General features: G+C 41.9%; 2 protein-coding genes across 3 annotated transcripts; one reads left to right on the top strand and one right to left on the bottom strand.

The window, feature by feature from the left end:
* Positions 1–213: 213 nt before the first annotated feature.
* LOC130523367 (GRIP and coiled-coil domain-containing protein 2) lies at positions 214–14,288 on the bottom strand. Of its 2 annotated transcripts, none has more exons than XM_057028636.1 (25): positions 14,104–14,288; positions 13,399–13,461; positions 13,216–13,300; positions 13,037–13,116; positions 12,850–12,954; positions 12,543–12,755; positions 11,870–12,374; positions 9,922–11,795; positions 9,695–9,758; positions 9,522–9,622; positions 9,339–9,437; positions 8,770–8,889; positions 7,491–7,655; positions 7,205–7,309; positions 6,584–6,746; positions 6,367–6,467; positions 6,145–6,222; positions 5,914–6,051; positions 5,583–5,704; positions 5,289–5,465; positions 4,967–5,175; positions 3,507–3,728; positions 3,205–3,344; positions 1,449–1,650; positions 214–1,296 (listed from the first exon to the last, which is right to left on the bottom strand). In XM_057028636.1, exons 1-25 carry the CDS (start codon positions 14,107–14,109, stop codon positions 1,223–1,225), a joined length of 5,211 nt encoding a protein of 1,736 aa, XP_056884616.1. In that variant the 5' UTR covers positions 14,110–14,288; the 3' UTR covers positions 214–1,222. The 2 variants fall into 2 exon arrangements, with proteins under 2 accessions (XP_056884616.1, XP_056884605.1); XM_057028625.1 differs by having other exon boundaries at positions 9,522–9,646.
* On the top strand, positions 2,094–3,149 carry tmem223 (transmembrane protein 223). Its single transcript, XM_057028671.1, has one exon. It carries the CDS (start codon positions 2,214–2,216, stop codon positions 3,024–3,026), a length of 813 nt encoding a protein of 270 aa, XP_056884651.1. The 5' UTR covers positions 2,094–2,213; the 3' UTR covers positions 3,027–3,149.
* Positions 14,289–16,609: the final 2,321 nt, after the last annotated feature.

A 16,609-nucleotide genomic window follows, 5' to 3' on the forward strand; every position in this document is an offset into this window, starting at 1 on the left:
GAGAAACCACATATTTTTCCTTAAAAGGAAACTCCCAAACACTTCCTCCCCTTCTTCAATACACATCCCTGAAAATAAAGTTAATGTTTTGATTATCTTAATCATCGCTAACAGGATTTGTGTCATTTATTTGATCACTTTGGTCCTTTAGCCAGATATCACATTATGTGTAATGAAAACTGAATTTTGAGAGGGAAAAAAAAATCCAAACAATTTCGTATATTTTACCTTTATTTATGGTTGAAAATACCCAGAGGTCAGTGAAGAAGATCAACTCATTAGGATAATGTTAATGTCCTTTCATTCTTTTAAGCAATTTGAACTCTATGAACACAAACCATCATAAATATAAAAGCCTCAGATACAAATACATTCATTTGTGCTGACAGGGTCACAAAGAGCTGCCACTGGAATGAGATTAAAGGACTCGAGTGAGAATGTGAACGCAAAGTGGGTGGTTGTGTGCAGCGGAAAAGTCAGAGGTCAAGGTCATTGCAAAAGGGTGAGGTGAAAAAGCGTCTTCAAGGACACTTTTGGGTGATATTGTTGCCATAGAAATTATCTGTGATAAAATGTAGATGGATGTTTCTTGTGGTGATATCCAGTGTGTAGAAAGCAGCACAACTGCTTGATAGATTTCCCAAACAAGGAATGCACTAAAATGATCCCGTTTTGTTTTAAAAAAAAAAAAAAAAAAACATGAATCAAGACAAGCAGGTGGTTAATGATACAGGATATTAAACCTCAGAACCTCAGAATAATCATCTGTCAAATCATGCGTCCTGAATCTAACAATGCAGAAATTCAGTCACAAATCTATTTTTTGATTCTTAAACCATCAACACAACCATGTTTAATTGGAATAAACCACCAAACACTAAAAGGTCAACCAAACCCATGAAAAACACCAAATCTCCAAAATAATGATCCTATGAAGGCTGCATGGATCTTCTCCCTGAAATCCCACTCAAAATCCTTTTAAAAGTGCTAATGCTGCCCTCTGTCTTTGACAAAATGCAAACCAAAAAAAGAAAGTCTTACAGCTAAGTTTATTATGTTATATTTATGTTATTAATTCTCCTGTCATTTTGGAAGTTTTGGTTCCATGCCTACCACACATGCTGGGTGTAGATCTCATCTGATCTTTGTTTGTTTCCTTGGCGATGTGCTGCAAACAATTTGTAAATGCCACAGTTTTCCATCATTATGTTAAATATGATGCTTATCGGATCCCAGACCAGCTGTGGAGGTAAGAGCTCCAGCCCGAGCCCCGACTCCCAGACCCCTCTTCTTCACCTGCAAGAAGGAGTTGATGGGACATCACATTAGAAATTCTAAAATTTTATTGTCACTTCAGTAACTTGGAGAAAAAAATGGAGTCTTTGTGAATCACTGTTTTTTTGTTGTTCTAAATCAAAACATAAAAACAGCCTTTATCTATTGCATACCTTGCGCAATAGCAGCCAGTTTACTTTTCTCCTCTGGACTGAGCTGCAGCATTGTGTGAATGACAGGCAACAGGGCCTGCCTCTCACTGCCAGAACGCAGGAAGATGAACTGCAGGAGGACATTCTTCAGATATTCCAGGTTGGCCACACTCTTCTCTCGCTCTTGGTTTCTCTCGAGACGACGCAGCTCACTCTTCAACAGCTAGGAGGAGGAAATTACCAAGAAAATGGGGTTATAAAAACCGAATGTTTAAACATCCTTACGCTAAATATTGTGAGTTTCCATGAAGTGTGAAAAAGTGTGAAAAAGCTAAAGTGTGGAATTTCAGATAAATGTAAAATAATGGCAAAACCCAATTTGAATATTTGAACACCATAAAATGAATAAGACAAACATGTATTTAAACTACATACTGCAACCATTTTTAGCTGGTTAAATTTGGAAAATGAAAAATATATCATTAAATGCATTTAAAAATGACATGCTCAATTACACTAAGTAGATTAGGTTTTAAATATAAAGCAACCCCATTAATTATTATGGCCCTGTGGGTGTAAAAATGTCCTTTTAAAAAAGCGCAAACTTTGTCCTGCGGTCGTTCTGATTAAGTTTGGTCATCACCGCCTTCCGTACGTTGCTACAATACGTCACAACATGGCGGCTTTTTATTCAGTCAGGGGAATGTAGTTAGTGAAATAACTACAAAAATCTGACTGTACTAAAACGCAAAGGTTTTGGAACATCTGAACAAATATATCGCGAAGATGATGGGTTTGGGGCGTTTACTCAGCGGGACTGCGCGGTGCTACATCAAGCAGTGTCAGCAGGCAACTGTTCAGCAACATGTCTTCCGGTGGACACCAGCAGCGGACCAGTCCAAGGCGACCTTGTCTGACGTAGTGAAACGTCTTATAGGGTCAGCAGGTGTGTGTCGCGGGCTATTCGCCCCCAAACACCGTCTCGATGCAGCCAACACCCCGCTGGCTGCCCGCCGCAGCTTCTGCACCTCCGCGCAGCCTCCCAGAGATGTGACTCTGTTCGAGCACGACAGGACGCGCTTCTTCCGGCTCCTCGCCTTTTTCTGCGGCGGACAGTTTCTGTTCTGGTCATACTTGGCACATTTTGCCTTTAATGGCCTTCGGGACACCGGGGGCGCGAAAGGGAAGGCTAAAGCAGCCACCCCCACCTCTGCAGGCCTGGCCGGGATATGGACTTTTGAGATGAACCTCGGAACGAACACCTGGAGGTACGGATTCACGGCAGGCTGCCTGGCCATTGGGGCAAGTATCTTGGGACTCGGGGTTCTGTTTTGCCGACGTTCCGTCAACCAGGTGATTTTGCACAGAGGTGGGAGGATGGTGACAGTGGCCACACAGTCCCCTTTGGGATCAGGCCGGGGCCAGCGGATAACGGTCCCGCTCTCCCAGGTAGCCTGTCACGCCCACAGGCAGGAGTCTCCATCGTTCATCCCTCTCCGGGTTAAAGGACACAAGTTCTACTTCCTACTGGACAAGGAAGGAACCATAAACAATGCTAGGCTGTTTGATATTACTGTTGGGGCTTACCGATCAGTTTAGCGGCTTATGTCACTGTGTTAGCTACACAAAATTCAAGATTTAAATTTTGTTTTGTGGCTATCATCTGTTACCTGTGTTTACAAAGATTTTTCTCACAATAAACATGCGGTGATGTGAAATTCAGCTATGCACGTAGCCTCACACTCTTGAGGTTGTGTGCTATTTCTTGTGTACATACAGTGATTTGCTCCATGAGAACAGCATTGGTGGCTTCGGTCTCGTGCAACAGGCTGTTCATGTGTTCCATACTGCGTGTGGCTGTATTCAACTTCTGAGTCAGTTCCTCTTTGGTAGGCTCCACATTCCACACAAATGGCTCTAGAGAAAAAAGGCAAACAGAGATCAAGATAAAAAGAGACTGCTGTAGAAGGAATTCCGCGGTCACACTGAAAATATGCTTATTTTTGCTTTGCTTTTCCCTGTGATGAAACCCGCTGGTCAAAATGACATCAAATTCTGCAGGTCGTCTTTCAAACGTACCTTGTTTGGGGTCCGGGGATGTGAGCAGATGCTCAAAAGAGGTAAGGGGTGCAACGGCGGGAGACAGGCTCTCGGTCTCAGTGGTTTCCATACCCTCGCCTTCTTCCCTGGCCATGGACTGGAGGTCACTGAGGGCCATAATTCCCAGCCCCGACTGGCTCTGATCGGTGTTTCTCCGTTGAGAGTCTGATGACAGCGACTTGCGCCCAGACTGGACCAACACTGAAGCAGAAAAGAAAATACGTCATTTTTCTAATTTAGATACACCGCAGTCCTGACGACAAACTCAGAGAAACCGTTTTTCCGTTTTTTGTTTTTTTTTTAGTTTTAAAGGTGCAGAAGGAAACCAATCCCTCTGGATCATTATGTCAGTGTTCTACCTCAGCCTGACATGAGGGGGCATTAGACCACTTTGGTCCTTGTGTTGCTGGAATAAACTGGGAAACAAGCAAGGAAACGCTAAGCTGACTATAGACATGATTGTGATTAATGGCATGTAAAGTTAGCCAAAACACCAGACAGTAAATAACTGTCCTTTTTTAGCCAGAGCTCTCCCTCCCTCCATCCAGGCAGTCCGTCTTTTATGTCGGATATGTTTTTGTGCACAATGCACACTGTTCTGTGGTGTAATAGGAGTTTATAATAATTCATTTATACTTTCCTAAAAGCCTGAGGCCTGTAAAAAGCTTAGTTGGATGAATGTCAGGACTGGAGCCTATATTGCTTTGTTATGCTCCTGACGCAGCATTGCTCCCTATTGGGATTTCAGCAGAACTAATTAAATCTGCAGCGAGCTTAACAAACCACGTGACACATTCAAGATAAATCACTGGACATTGTATGAAGCAGCATCCTGTTACTAATGATTCACAGACAAACTGTATGCAAGGTTAATATTGTCTAGCAATTAAATGGCCCGTCTGCTCAAAAGGACCCCTGAAACCAAATTACGTGCAACTACACTGACTGTCATTACAGTACAATATGTTAAAATATGACTTCAGCCCTGTATGTTGGGATTCTTCTGGCCAGCATGTGTGAGCTGCTAATGATGCATCTCTCCAGATGTCACAGTGAGCCATTTGCACCATTGAGAGGTGGGAAAACAGCCAAGAGTTCTCAAAACCACCTGGCTATAATGAAGTGACACACACACTCGCCTGTGCACACACACACTCTTTCCTCATCATTACTTCAAGTGAATTGAATGAACGAAGTTTGAGACCACAAGGGCAGATGTGTGGGAGGTGATGAATGGGCTTTTGCTGCAGCTCTTCTGGTAAAAGCACCACTGCTCCCATCATTACCTCCATAGAAAATACCAAAATAAAAACTTTCACCATTCTTTAAGGGATCTCTATGTATTAAGTGAAGATATCACATTTTGCATCATTTTATCGATATCATTTGACCCTTCACCCCCTACAGATATGCTGATTGGGGAACTCGAGAGTGCTTACTGTTCTGGCTCTGTAGGTGGAAGAGCTGCTCCTCCACACGTGTCAGCTGACCCTGCAGAGTCTCAACAGTGGTCCTGTGGTCATCCTGCAGCTTCCTCAGCTGTTCCCTGTAGGTCTGACGCTGGGTCTCAACCCGAGACGACAGATCAGCCTGGGCTTGAGACAGATCTGCCTGCAGAGTAACATTTTCTGACTGCAGTGACAGCACTCTGGAGGTGAGAACAGAGGGAGTGTTCAGAGATTCTTGGTTAAGCCTCATTCAGAAAGAAGAATGAGAAATATAAAATATATATATGTTGTGGATAAGCATTTCGGACCGCACCTCTCACGGAGCTCAGCCTCCTTGCTAATGGTTTCTTGGAGGATTTTATTGTGCCTCTCGAGTAGAGTGTCATGCTCAGCCTGGAGCTGCTGCAGCTCTGCAGTGATGCTCTGGAGGTTCTGCTGACTCTCTGTTAGCTTCGATCTCAGCAGCTCTACCTGAGAGGACAACTGCTCTCTGCCAGACACAACACGCACAAACAAGAGGCGCTTAAAGTTTAGCTTCTTAAATCCCAATCCAGGGAACCAAAGACTATAGCAGCAGAATATATGACAGTACAATGGAAATCCCCACCTCTCTATTTTACCAGCATCTCCATCACTCGGGTTGGTCGTTTTGCTCTTTTGCTGTTTTAGCACATTGTGTACTCGGACCTTATAACTGTCAAACTCGCCTGTCGTTGCTGCAAGCTCAGCCTAGAATCAGAAGATGCCCAATAAATCTTTGATTGACCCTGAACTATGAACAGATGTTGATATACATTTAAATCAACTGCTGAAATCAGTATGAATCCAGTTTCTGTTAAAAACAAGCCTTGAAGCAAATTCACTGCAGATGAAAAAACCTCACCTGTTCTATTTCATAGGCTATAAATGACATCTAGAGCATGCAAGTGTGGACATACCTTAAGAGTATCGCTCTCCTGCTGCAGGCTGATGATGTGCTGCTGCAGGGAGCTGCTGGTTTTCTGTTGCTGCTCCTGTGCAGACCTGAGCTGCTCCTGCAGTCGATGGCACTCAGCTGTCACCTCGCACATCTCAATCTCGACACACAGACACAGGCGTATGCAACTTATGTCCAACTGCTGGTTTTTAAAACTACAAAGAGTGGAAGCAGAGAGGGGGCTTTCTATTACCTTGGAAGTTTCTAGCTGCTGATGGATACCCTCAAGCTCTCCTTTCAGGGAGGCCTGCTGCACCAGGAGGGAACTTTCCTGCAAGCAGGCACGTACATATGACAGATGTAGAACAAACAATATGGACTCAACCAACATCTTTAAGGCCCAAATGTTTGAGATTAAAAGGCAGTTATGCAACATACAGCCAAAGATTATCCAAATGGTTGCGCGCACACACACCTGTTTCTTGGCATCAGCCAAATCCTTTTTGGTCTTCACTAGCAACTGTTTTATCTTGGACGTCTTCTCCTCCCCCTGGTCCTGCTGCAACTTCAAAGCCTCTGCAGACGCAGACACACACACACACACAAATGAGCAAGACAGAAAAATAACACTTTATGACACTGTAACTCTTATTCACTTTGTATGTGAAAGCCTTTAGACAGTAAATACAAACCTATTTCCTGTTTGAGTGTTTCCTCTCTCTGGGTCATTGTGCATATCTGAGCCTTTAACTCCTTCACGGATTCATCTTTTCCCGAGAGTTTGGCATTGAGCTCTTTTACCAGGCGTTCATAGTCAGCCATCTCCATGTCCAGCAGAGAGTTCTGCTGCGCCTCCTAGAGGCAGTGCCAACAAACATCATAGTCAAGGGAACATCTCTTGTACAGATTTTTCTGGAAGTATTATTGACATGTGCTTATGAATAAATGCATGAGATTTCATAAAAACGGAATAGATGGAAAGCATATACTCAAATTTACATAATTGTGTTTCTATAAAACAAAATCAATTTTTTGGGTCATAACAATGTCCATAAATGCCACAGTAAGACCTTAAGGCAGCTTGCGTGTATATTGCTGTACAATATCTACTAATGGAAAAACCCCGGCAGTTCCAGCGCTGGTGGCTACAGCTGCTCTCTTTCTTTGTGAGCTGCAGCCATAGCTGCAGGCTGGCCATCACCAGTCCAGCCGCTTGACTGGACTGGCCCTCTGAGACACTAGTATCAGAGGAGCTGTGTGTGTTTGTATGTGTTAGAAAAAATGTGTGTGTGTGTGTGTGTGTATGTGTGCACCTTGCGTAGTTGCTCCAGCTCCTGGGCAGTCTGCTGAGACTGCTGCTGCTGCTTGTGGAGCTGGGCTGTCAGCTCTTCTACCTCCTTCATGGCAGATGACAAGTCCTGGAACACACACACACACACACACACACACACACACACACACACACATACAATGCATTTAAAGTATATATACGTAAGTGTTATGAGGTAGATTTGGTGAGGACACTTATTTAGTATTTGATCAACAACTGTCAGGACCTCTGACCGGTAACAGAAAATATCCACTTCTCTTTATTTCTACCTTCATTTTTTGTTCTTTAACAGCTCTTTCTGCCAGCAGATCTTGCTCATAGCTGTTTGATTGTCTTTGCAGCTCCTGGTTTTGGGTCTCCAGTTGCCTCAATGTGCTCCTGACAGTCTCGATTCCAGCCAACAAGTCTTCTTTTTCACTATGCATTGCTTCATTCTAGAAAAGGACAAATGAGCTGTTAGGTCATAAACACACATAAAATCTTTCAGAGCCATCACCTAGACATTTTGTTTGGATTTGGAAATTTGTGCCATTTTCAAAAATCTATTTTCTTTTATCCACAATGGCAATTGATTTGATAGGAAATAAACAAGAAATATATGAATATAGTTGCTACATTTTCATCCTAGAATTCAAACTATTGTTTAAATGTACACAATGAATATAATTCCTGGTAGATCCAACATTTAAAAAAAAACAAAACATAAAATGTATAAATTGTGACATTGTCCCTGCAAATAAGAGTTTGGTTTATTTTATTTTTAACCATTTATTTTGCCCACATTACACGTACTGTTTCTACACTTATTTCTGAATATAGGAACAGTTAAAGTAGCAGAAAGTAGAAATGCTGCAGCAGCAACAGCAAAAGTACTATTAAATAATGTGTCATTACTGTACTTGAGTAGAAATATGCTTTATGAGGAGAAACCTTTTTTTCAAATCTCCCCCCTAAAAAATACTTAAAAAAAAAATTCATTCTACACCTCCACAAACACACGTGATCAATCTGAAAATCATTCATGCAAATCTGACAGCTGCAGGCTCTGAAGGCTTTCTCCTGAAGGAACACTGAACCAAATCAACAGCAGCAGCTACTTCCCATCATCTGTCAGCCACACACCAAAACCATGATCTGTAAACAGAGATGTCCAGACGCTCTGAGATCCCCGACTAGCTTTGACGTTGCCTGTCACCCCCTGAGACTCATGAACACTCACATGAGTACACTTGTGTCTAAGAGAATTACGTTGCGCTGGCATGCAGCAGATGGAGGCAATACTCCGCTCCATTTACCTGCCTGTTGTTCTCTGACTGTAAAGAAAACAGTTATGAGTTTAGGGAGAGGAGGGGGGGTTCTATAAACAACTTTTCTCCCAAGCTAAGCCAGTGACGTCATATTAGCTATCTGTGGCATCATGCTGTCAAGTATAGTGGAATAAAACGCTGCTGTAAATCAGATGAAAAGTGAGTTATGAAAGAAGCAGTTGTGAGACTTATAACTGTGCTGGTTCCTGGTGATGCGCTGGACTGAGCCTATATCTGTTACCTGTGCGACGGCACTGCTGAGTCGTTTGGTCAGCTCTGTGATTTGTTTCTCCGCTGCCTCCACCTTCTCCCGCTCTTTATCCAGTTGCTCTGTCTGCCTGTCATAATCTATTTGCAGGTTCTAAGCAAACACACATTCGTTAAACACTTAAAATCAAAACAAAAGCTCAGCGATGGTAAACGCGCCTTAGATATCAGCCACATTTACACTTAGGCAGAGCTCTCATTAGACACAATAGAGTGGTTCTTCTCTAATGGGAAGGCAGCCATAAAGCACCACAGTCTGTTGAAGGAGGCCTCTGGGAGGGATGTCAAGCTAAATATCTGTTTGAAGTAGGCTCCTATTTACCAATTAGCAAAATGGTGCAAAATTGATGATTAAAAACTGGCATTTCATTGTTTTCACACTAATGTAGATTTGGGTTTTAGTATCTCCAGTGTTGATCATTGCAGTAGAATTAGCTGAGTGTCACACTAAAGAAGTGAAAATTTAGTGTAAATAAATGTAAATGTAACATAATGTTTAAAAAAATGGGATTTTTTCAGATTTTCCCAGAGAAAATCTACTACCTTGTAGCCTTCAGCCCCGTGGATGATGTCTTTCATTGAGCTGTTTGTTTTCTCCCTCTCTGTTTTCAATGATTCTACCTCCTCCTTGAGGCTTGCCACCTGAAATAAAAATCAGCCACAAAGGAATCAGTGGAAAGATGTGATTTTTAATCCTTTCAGTTAGTTTTGGATTTTAAACTCTACCTCTTTCTTACTAATGTCCAGTTCCTTCTTTGCCTTGATGGCCACTGCCTTCATTTTGTTCATCTTCTCGTCTTTGGTTTTGAGTTCTTCCTCCAGTAGAGCTGAGAAGCAACCGTTAGCATGATCTGATTTTAAAACTCACAGTGAACCCGTTCCAAGTGTAACCTGTTTACCTGCTTTATCTGTCTTCTGACTGGCTGCGTTTTCTTCAGAAGCAGCAGACTCTGCAGCAGATTCCTGAGAAGAATAGAAAACAATGCTAAATACTAAAATTATACAACAGTCACACATCACACAGGACTTTTTGTAGCATCTGAAATCTACCATTTACAGGAGAAGAGGTTTGGATGAGTAGATTACAATTATAGTCTAATGCAGCCATATTATGAGCTCTACTAACCTGGAGAGCAGCTATTTCATTCTTCATCTGAGAAATAAGGGATTCCTTCTCTGTCAGCTGATCTTGAAGCTGCTTTCTCTCTTTTTCCACATTTTCCATCTCTTTTTCCTTTTCTTCCTTCTGTTGAGAATTTTGTTCCTGCAGGTTCTTGTTCTCTTCGATGATCCTCTCACTGACCACCTTCATGTGTTCCAGGTCCCGCTGCAGCCCACTGCTATCCCTCTCCACCTCCTCCAGATTGTTTCTCAACATGTTCCTCTCCTGTTCAAGGTCCAGGATGCGAGCCTGCAGTTCTTTTTCTGCTTCCTCTGACATTAAAGCCCCTCGAGCTTCTTCAACGCTATTTCTTAGACCATTCCTCTCTTTTTCCAGTTCAACAATGTGAGTTTGGAGTTCATCAACAGTTTGTCTGGAGAGTGCTAGAGCTTCTGCTTGGTTTTTCTCCAAAGCTTCAATGGTGGCAGTGGCTTTTTCTGTCTCCTCTTTCAATAAACTAAGTTGTTCCTCCAGTTCATTATTTTCAGATATCTTCTGCTCAAACTGAGCTTCGAGGATTGCCAAACGGGAGCCTAAATCCTCCTTTGAGTCACGTGATTCAGAGAGCAAAGCAGTTATTTCTTCTAGTTTGTGATGGAGAATAGTTTTTTCAGATGAGAGGTCTCTCACACTCTGCTCTAAAGCAGAAACTGTCTCTTGTCCTCTCTCTATTTCCTCTTTCAAGTGTTCCATCTTTTCCAACTCCTGTTTTAGTTGCTGTACATCCCCTCCTTCATTCTGGAGGCTCTGCAATAGCTTTTCCTTCTCCTCTCGAATCGAGCACACTTCACTCTCCTTCTCCTCCAGCAGCTTCTGAACCTCTTTATCTTTTTCACTCTTCATCTTCTGCATCTCCATTTCCATATGTTGGAGCTGCGACTGGATCTGATCTCGCTCTACAGTCAGAGTCTGGACTAAATTCTTCAAATCTTGACTCGTGTTTTCCTTCGTCTGGAGTTGGGAAAGGATCTCCTCATTTTTTTGGGTCAATTCCTCAACAGATTGCTTCAGTTCACTAGCTAACATTGTTTGTTCCTGTACAGAAATCTGGAGCTTCTGGTCCTCACCTGCTGACGCATCAAGCTTTACCTTCAGGTCTTGAACATCTGTGATCAGAGACTTTTTCTCCTCTGCAATGCTCCTCATTCCCTCCAGCAGCTCATCCCTCTCCTCTTTGAGTTGTTTCAGCTTGTCCTGGAGTCCCTGTGCAGTACTTGCACTCTGCTCCTTCATTGCATTATACTGCTGAATAAAATCTTTTGTTTTCTCACCCAGTTCTGTCTCCACACCTTGCAGTATATTCCTCATATGTTGACATTCAGCCAGGGCTAAGTCTCTTTCTCTGGTTAGCTCCTCACACCGTGCTCCAGCCTCCTCTAGGGTCAAGTGATGTCCGTCTCCAAGGAGCAGCCGTGGCTCACAGCATTCATTTTGTAGCTTGTCCTCTTGGTCTTTATGCGTTTCACTGTGTTGCTGAACCTCTCCTTGAACCTCAGATTCTGTGGTTGTTGCTCTGTCATTAGAAAGACTTTCTCGAGCCATGTGTAATTCATTGATTTTGAATTCCAGCTCTTCTCTCTCCACCTGGAACTCCTCCTTGGTCCTTTCCAGTTCGGCCTCAAGCTCATCCTTCACATTACTGAGCAGTGTGAGCTCATCTTTTAACATGGTGTTCTGGGCTTGAAGTTCTTCCAGAGCAGCTCTGGATCTTCCAGTATCTTCTCCATCACAATTACTGGAGTCCACCTGACTGAGGCCAGAGAGTTCAAGCATTTTGGCTATCCCTGACCCAAGCGCAGGGTCCTCATCTTCCTCTTTAACATCTTGCAGGTAGCTGTCTGTAAAGGAGAAAATAAGCTGAAAACATTGTTTTAACCACTATCTTACTGAAATAATTGAGTCTATTTCGTACCTTTAAGCGCAAGCTGCTCCGTCAGCTGATCCTGGATTGACATTAGACGCTCCCTCTCTACTTCACAGTCCTCCTCCAAAGCTCTCATTTCCTCCTCGTGCTGCATATTCATCTGGGCAAGCTCCTCCTTGAGGTTCTCCACCTCCTGCTGGGCTTCTGTCAAATTCTTTTGATGCTCCTCCTGCAGCTCAACAATCTCCTGTGTTTTTTGCTCTTGGGTGGCTTCCAGTTGCGTTCGAAGGGTTCCCAATTGAGCCTCTAAGCTTCGACGGAGTGTTTCAGTGATCTCCTTTGCACTGGCCAGCTCAGCTGCATGCTCACGTTCTCTTTCGCTCTCTCTCTGCTGGTGGATTTCTTCTTTCTCTTTCACTAGATTCTGGAAAAAAGCTACTTCCTCGTGGTGTTTGTTGTTTAATTCCTTGATGCTGTTTTCTAGCATCTCAATCTTACATTGGTGATTTTGGACAACCTGGTCAAGCTCTTGTTGTAGAGCTGCTAGTTTATCCTGCACAAAAGAACAGTTAAATTATCCATCTTATGATGGGATTCATGATGTATAGACATGCGTTATTAACCTGAGACAAGGGCACCAATAGTGAGTTCAAATAATCCTTGTAAAGTTTAATAAAATTCGCCTATCAACCAAAGTAATGTGAGTGTATGTGTGCTTCACCTTGGCTTTCTGTTCAGCAAGGCACTCCCCTTCTCTTTCACTCTCCCTCTGCTTGTCAATTTCTTCCCTCTCTTTCAATAGTTTCTGGAAAAAAGCTATTTCTTCTTGATGTTTACTGCTGGATTTCTCAATGCTGCTCTCTAGAGTCTTAATTTTGCTTTGGTTATCTTCTTTGACATTGTCAAGCTCTTGATGTAGCATTGCAAGTTCCTCCTAGACAAATAAAGATTGTTGTAACAACAGTTTCATGACGACCAAAATTGTTTCACGCTGTGCTTCAATTTATGTCTGTCTCTCTGTGTTTCACCTTTGATTTCTGTTTGTTGTTTTCAAGATCTTTGCGAGACAGTACAAGACTTTGCTGAAGTTCTGCCTTGTCCAGCAGTAATGCATCCATCCTCTCAGTCAGCTCCTTGAACACACAATTCACATGAACTTGAAAAATGTTGACTGCAGATGCATAAGTAATTTAAAAGTCATTACTACATACAAACCTTTAGGAGAGTGGAATCATCTGAACCACTACTATTGCTTTTGGGTTGCTGTTTTAGGACTTCAATTTCTTTTTCCAAATCTGAATATTCGGGGAGTATGCAATAATGTTACAGAGGCCCACAATTATTTTGCCACAGACTCAAACTAACAAAATTTAAAAGCAATCATTTATACCGACCAGCACATCTACTCTTCATCTTCTGCATGCCAGCTATCTGCTTCTTAGCAAACTTGATGAGATCATCTTTTGACAGGGTGTCCAGCTTTAAATAACAAGAAAAGCACAAATATACTAATGCATGCATATACAATAAATCACATTTAGAATAATGTGCTATGTTTTCCTGTACAAGTGTGATACCTTTGACTTGACTGCACCTGCTGGAGACTGAGCCACAGACTCTGATTCTCCACCAACAGAATCCTGATGAAGAAATTTAGAGAAATTTCAGAGGACATTTTTCAACACATATAATCATGAAGAATTTTAGTGCTGTTAATAATTATTATTCCTTTGTAATATTAGCTACACAGTCAGGTAAGGACAATCAAAGAGTTTTAGCTGAAAGAGTATTGTGTGCATAATCTTACACATTATATGTTGATAAAGGACAAGATGAAACACTTTCAAATTTGGCAGATATGACCAGGTACTCAATCATCAATATATTCCATTTTTCATATACAGTACTTCGATGGAGGAGAAGCGTTTTACTCAGTTCATATACTGTATAAGGGTAAATTAGGTTGTCAAGAAGTCAACATCGTTCTTGTCAAACTAGAGAAATTTAGCTTAAATACACCAGAGAAAGGACATTAGAAACTTCTTCAGCGCCTTTTAATTAGTTCCAACATTGAGATATATTTTAGTGAGTATTCTCCACTGAATGAGCAGGTAGCGACATGACAGCCTGGCTCACTAGATACATTTGTAATGAGTTCACTAACAATTCAACACAGAGATGATCTTACAAAGACTGGAGCTTTAGCATCATTTTATCTGTCAGTTTAAAGACACTCCAAATGCACTGTGGCTAAAGCTAATTGCTGAACTTAAACTCTTTACCTCCATCTCGGTCGAGGTTGAGCTCTTGTTTAGTCGATAAACAAACACGGGTTGATTATATAATTGTTAAATAAAGCAATGCCGGCGAAGATTCCCGTTTTTTTACGTATTTTTACATGAAAACATCTCGTCTGTTATGGTTTTGAGTTAACAGGATAGCCATGACTTCCGCAAACGTCAGCTTAGTGACGTCGGTATAATTGATCACGTGTTCACTGACGCCGCCACGGCTGGAACCGGATATATAATTTATGTCTAAATTATGCCCATGCTAAACAGTATGGGCGTGTTTCTCAGAATTACCAGTTACAGCTAATTTACAATTTATATTCGTTCGTTATCGTTTATAAATTTTAAAAAAGTCTGAGAAAGGTTCTGCATTAGACATTTTTTTTTTTTATCAAACGAGTGTTAAAACACAAATATAAGAGCAGCAGCGTTGAATTGGAAACTGACACCATCAACCACTCTATATGGCTTGACATCAGAGGGCTTCCAGCATGTAATTTTTGACCTATGAATAGGTCACTAACACCTTTACCCTGCTTTGTTTTGATGTTTGAGAGGCTTGATACTACAGCATATGAAGGAGTGAGGGCTGAAATACACATTTTAACAAAGATCTCTGTGGCTATACACAAAATACACCTCTCAAATTAAGGAAATAAAAGCTTTTATTGGATTTTATTTTTTTTACATTTGTAGATGTGCATTACCACTGTGATTCAAAGAAAAAGGTGACCTGTTTTTGTATATATTAAAAAAAACCTTTAAAGTGTTATGAAAATTATTTGGAAATTGTAAAAAATCTGCATTTACACATATAGTAAGTACAGAGATCCAAATGAAAGCCAAGCACTGCATCAGGAATTTGAAATGAGCAAAAGGCAAAATAATCAATAAGATGTTTTGAGTTGAATTTCGGCTAAATTGTCATTATTTTACTGTAATGTTTCTTCATGTTTCTATTTGTGTTTTAAATCAGTTATTTTTTTTTAGAATGGGGCTATATGTCACCAAATGTGTCCATAATTAATGAATTTAAGCAGTAATGACAATTTTGTGTGTGTGCGTGTGTGTGTTGTGTGTGTGTGTGTTGTGTGTGTGTGTGTGTGTGTGTGTGTTTATGCAGCATTAACATCACCATAAGCTGCGAGAAGCGACTGTAAAGCTTTTTTGGGGCCTACTATAGGGGCTAACATCAGTCCTTCCACAAAGTCTGGATAATCTGGCTGGAGTTTCTGTATTCCCGCCACGTGAGATTTATCTGTTGAATATGTAGAGCATCTGTTTTGACACAAGTGATAGAAGCACTGACGGAAGCAGCTTGACGAGTTTCCTCTCCCCCTGACAACGCTGGGCTGCTCTGGGCAGAGGGGCAGCAGCTCTGTCTCATCTGGAAGGGAGCGTCTCTGCCTTCTACCCTGCATGGGTCAAATGCACCCATCCATCACAGCCTCTCCCTTGCTTTCTCCCAGGACATCCAGCAGTATTTTGCAACCATTTTTCTCCCCCCACTGTGGCCGTCAGTCTGGGACAGCTTTGCAGTAATATAACTGACACCGGCTGGCATTTGGGGAGTAATGAATAGCACTGCTGAGTCTATCAGCTGAAGGAACGTAGACTCATGGCTCTTCTTCTCTTTACTTCTCTCTCATTTCCATTACTTCCTCTTTCTGCTTTTTGCTTAAAACATATCAACTAAACATAGAACGAGATACATCAGTCTATTTCTCATCCTACCCCACCCTTACCTTATCTTAGTGCAGACACAAAAAAAATGTAGTTTTCAGTCGAACACAAAGAGGAACGGCCAACATCCGGGGCCACATTTACCCTCATAGACTGAGGCTGGTCAAAAGTGCTTTCTCACCTAGAAATAAAAAATCCCATTGTGGAAGGTAAGAGCATCAGTATAAGGACCAATGCAACAATAATGTCCAATGTGTGGTGCAACAAACTCTTGAGTACAGCAGAGACCATCAAGCTAATCTAATGGCGTGCGAGGTGTCGACTCTGACCCGAAGATCTTCAATTGAGATTAATCAGTGCGTTGGACAAACACTGAAGAGGAGTGCTGTGACGAAGGAGCCCTCTCCAGCCTTTATTTCCCTCTTTTCTGCCCCCGCGCACTTGACCTCCTGCACCAATCAGGGAAAGGTGACTTGGTTATGTCACTGGCCTCCTACAGTGTGATTGAAGCTTCTCAGTGGGGCCCCATCAGAAGCCAAGTAGCATGGCCCCATACAGTCTCACTCAAAAACAACATTTATTTGGTTAAATCCCAGCTGGACAATCTCCCTATGGTGCACTCTCTTCATTGTTTTATCATAAACAATTATAATAATATTCTAATAGCACACTAATAATGCTATTTTTTAGCAGCTGTGCTACATTTGCTTGAGTGAATTTTTTTGTTATATGTAGGCCTACTTAATGCTTGTTGCAACCCCCCCCCCCCCCCCCCCTTTCTTTTGGACTTGATGTTGTATTTATTTTCTCTTTG

The sequence above is a fragment of the Takifugu flavidus genome, chromosome 1 (genome assembly GCF_003711565.1).
Source record: "Takifugu flavidus isolate HTHZ2018 chromosome 1, ASM371156v2, whole genome shotgun sequence".
In the NCBI taxonomy this organism is placed as follows: domain Eukaryota; kingdom Metazoa; phylum Chordata; class Actinopteri; order Tetraodontiformes; family Tetraodontidae; genus Takifugu; species Takifugu flavidus.

Bases quoted from the DNA above. Each gene is read 5' to 3' on its own strand.
- LOC130523367 (XM_057028625.1), bottom strand. The intron at 6,052-6,144 runs GTAATAGAAAGC...CTGTGTGTCGAG, and splicing joins AGCAGCTAGAAACTTCCAAG to ATTGAGATGTGCGAGGTGAC. The intron at 5,466-5,582 runs GTGGGGATTTCC...TGTGTCTGGCAG, and splicing joins GATGCTGGTAAAATAGAGAG to AGAGCAGTTGTCCTCTCAGG.
- tmem223 (XM_057028671.1), top strand. From the start codon at position 2,214: ATGATGGGTTTGGGGCGTTTACTCAGCGGGACTGCGCGGTGCTACATC.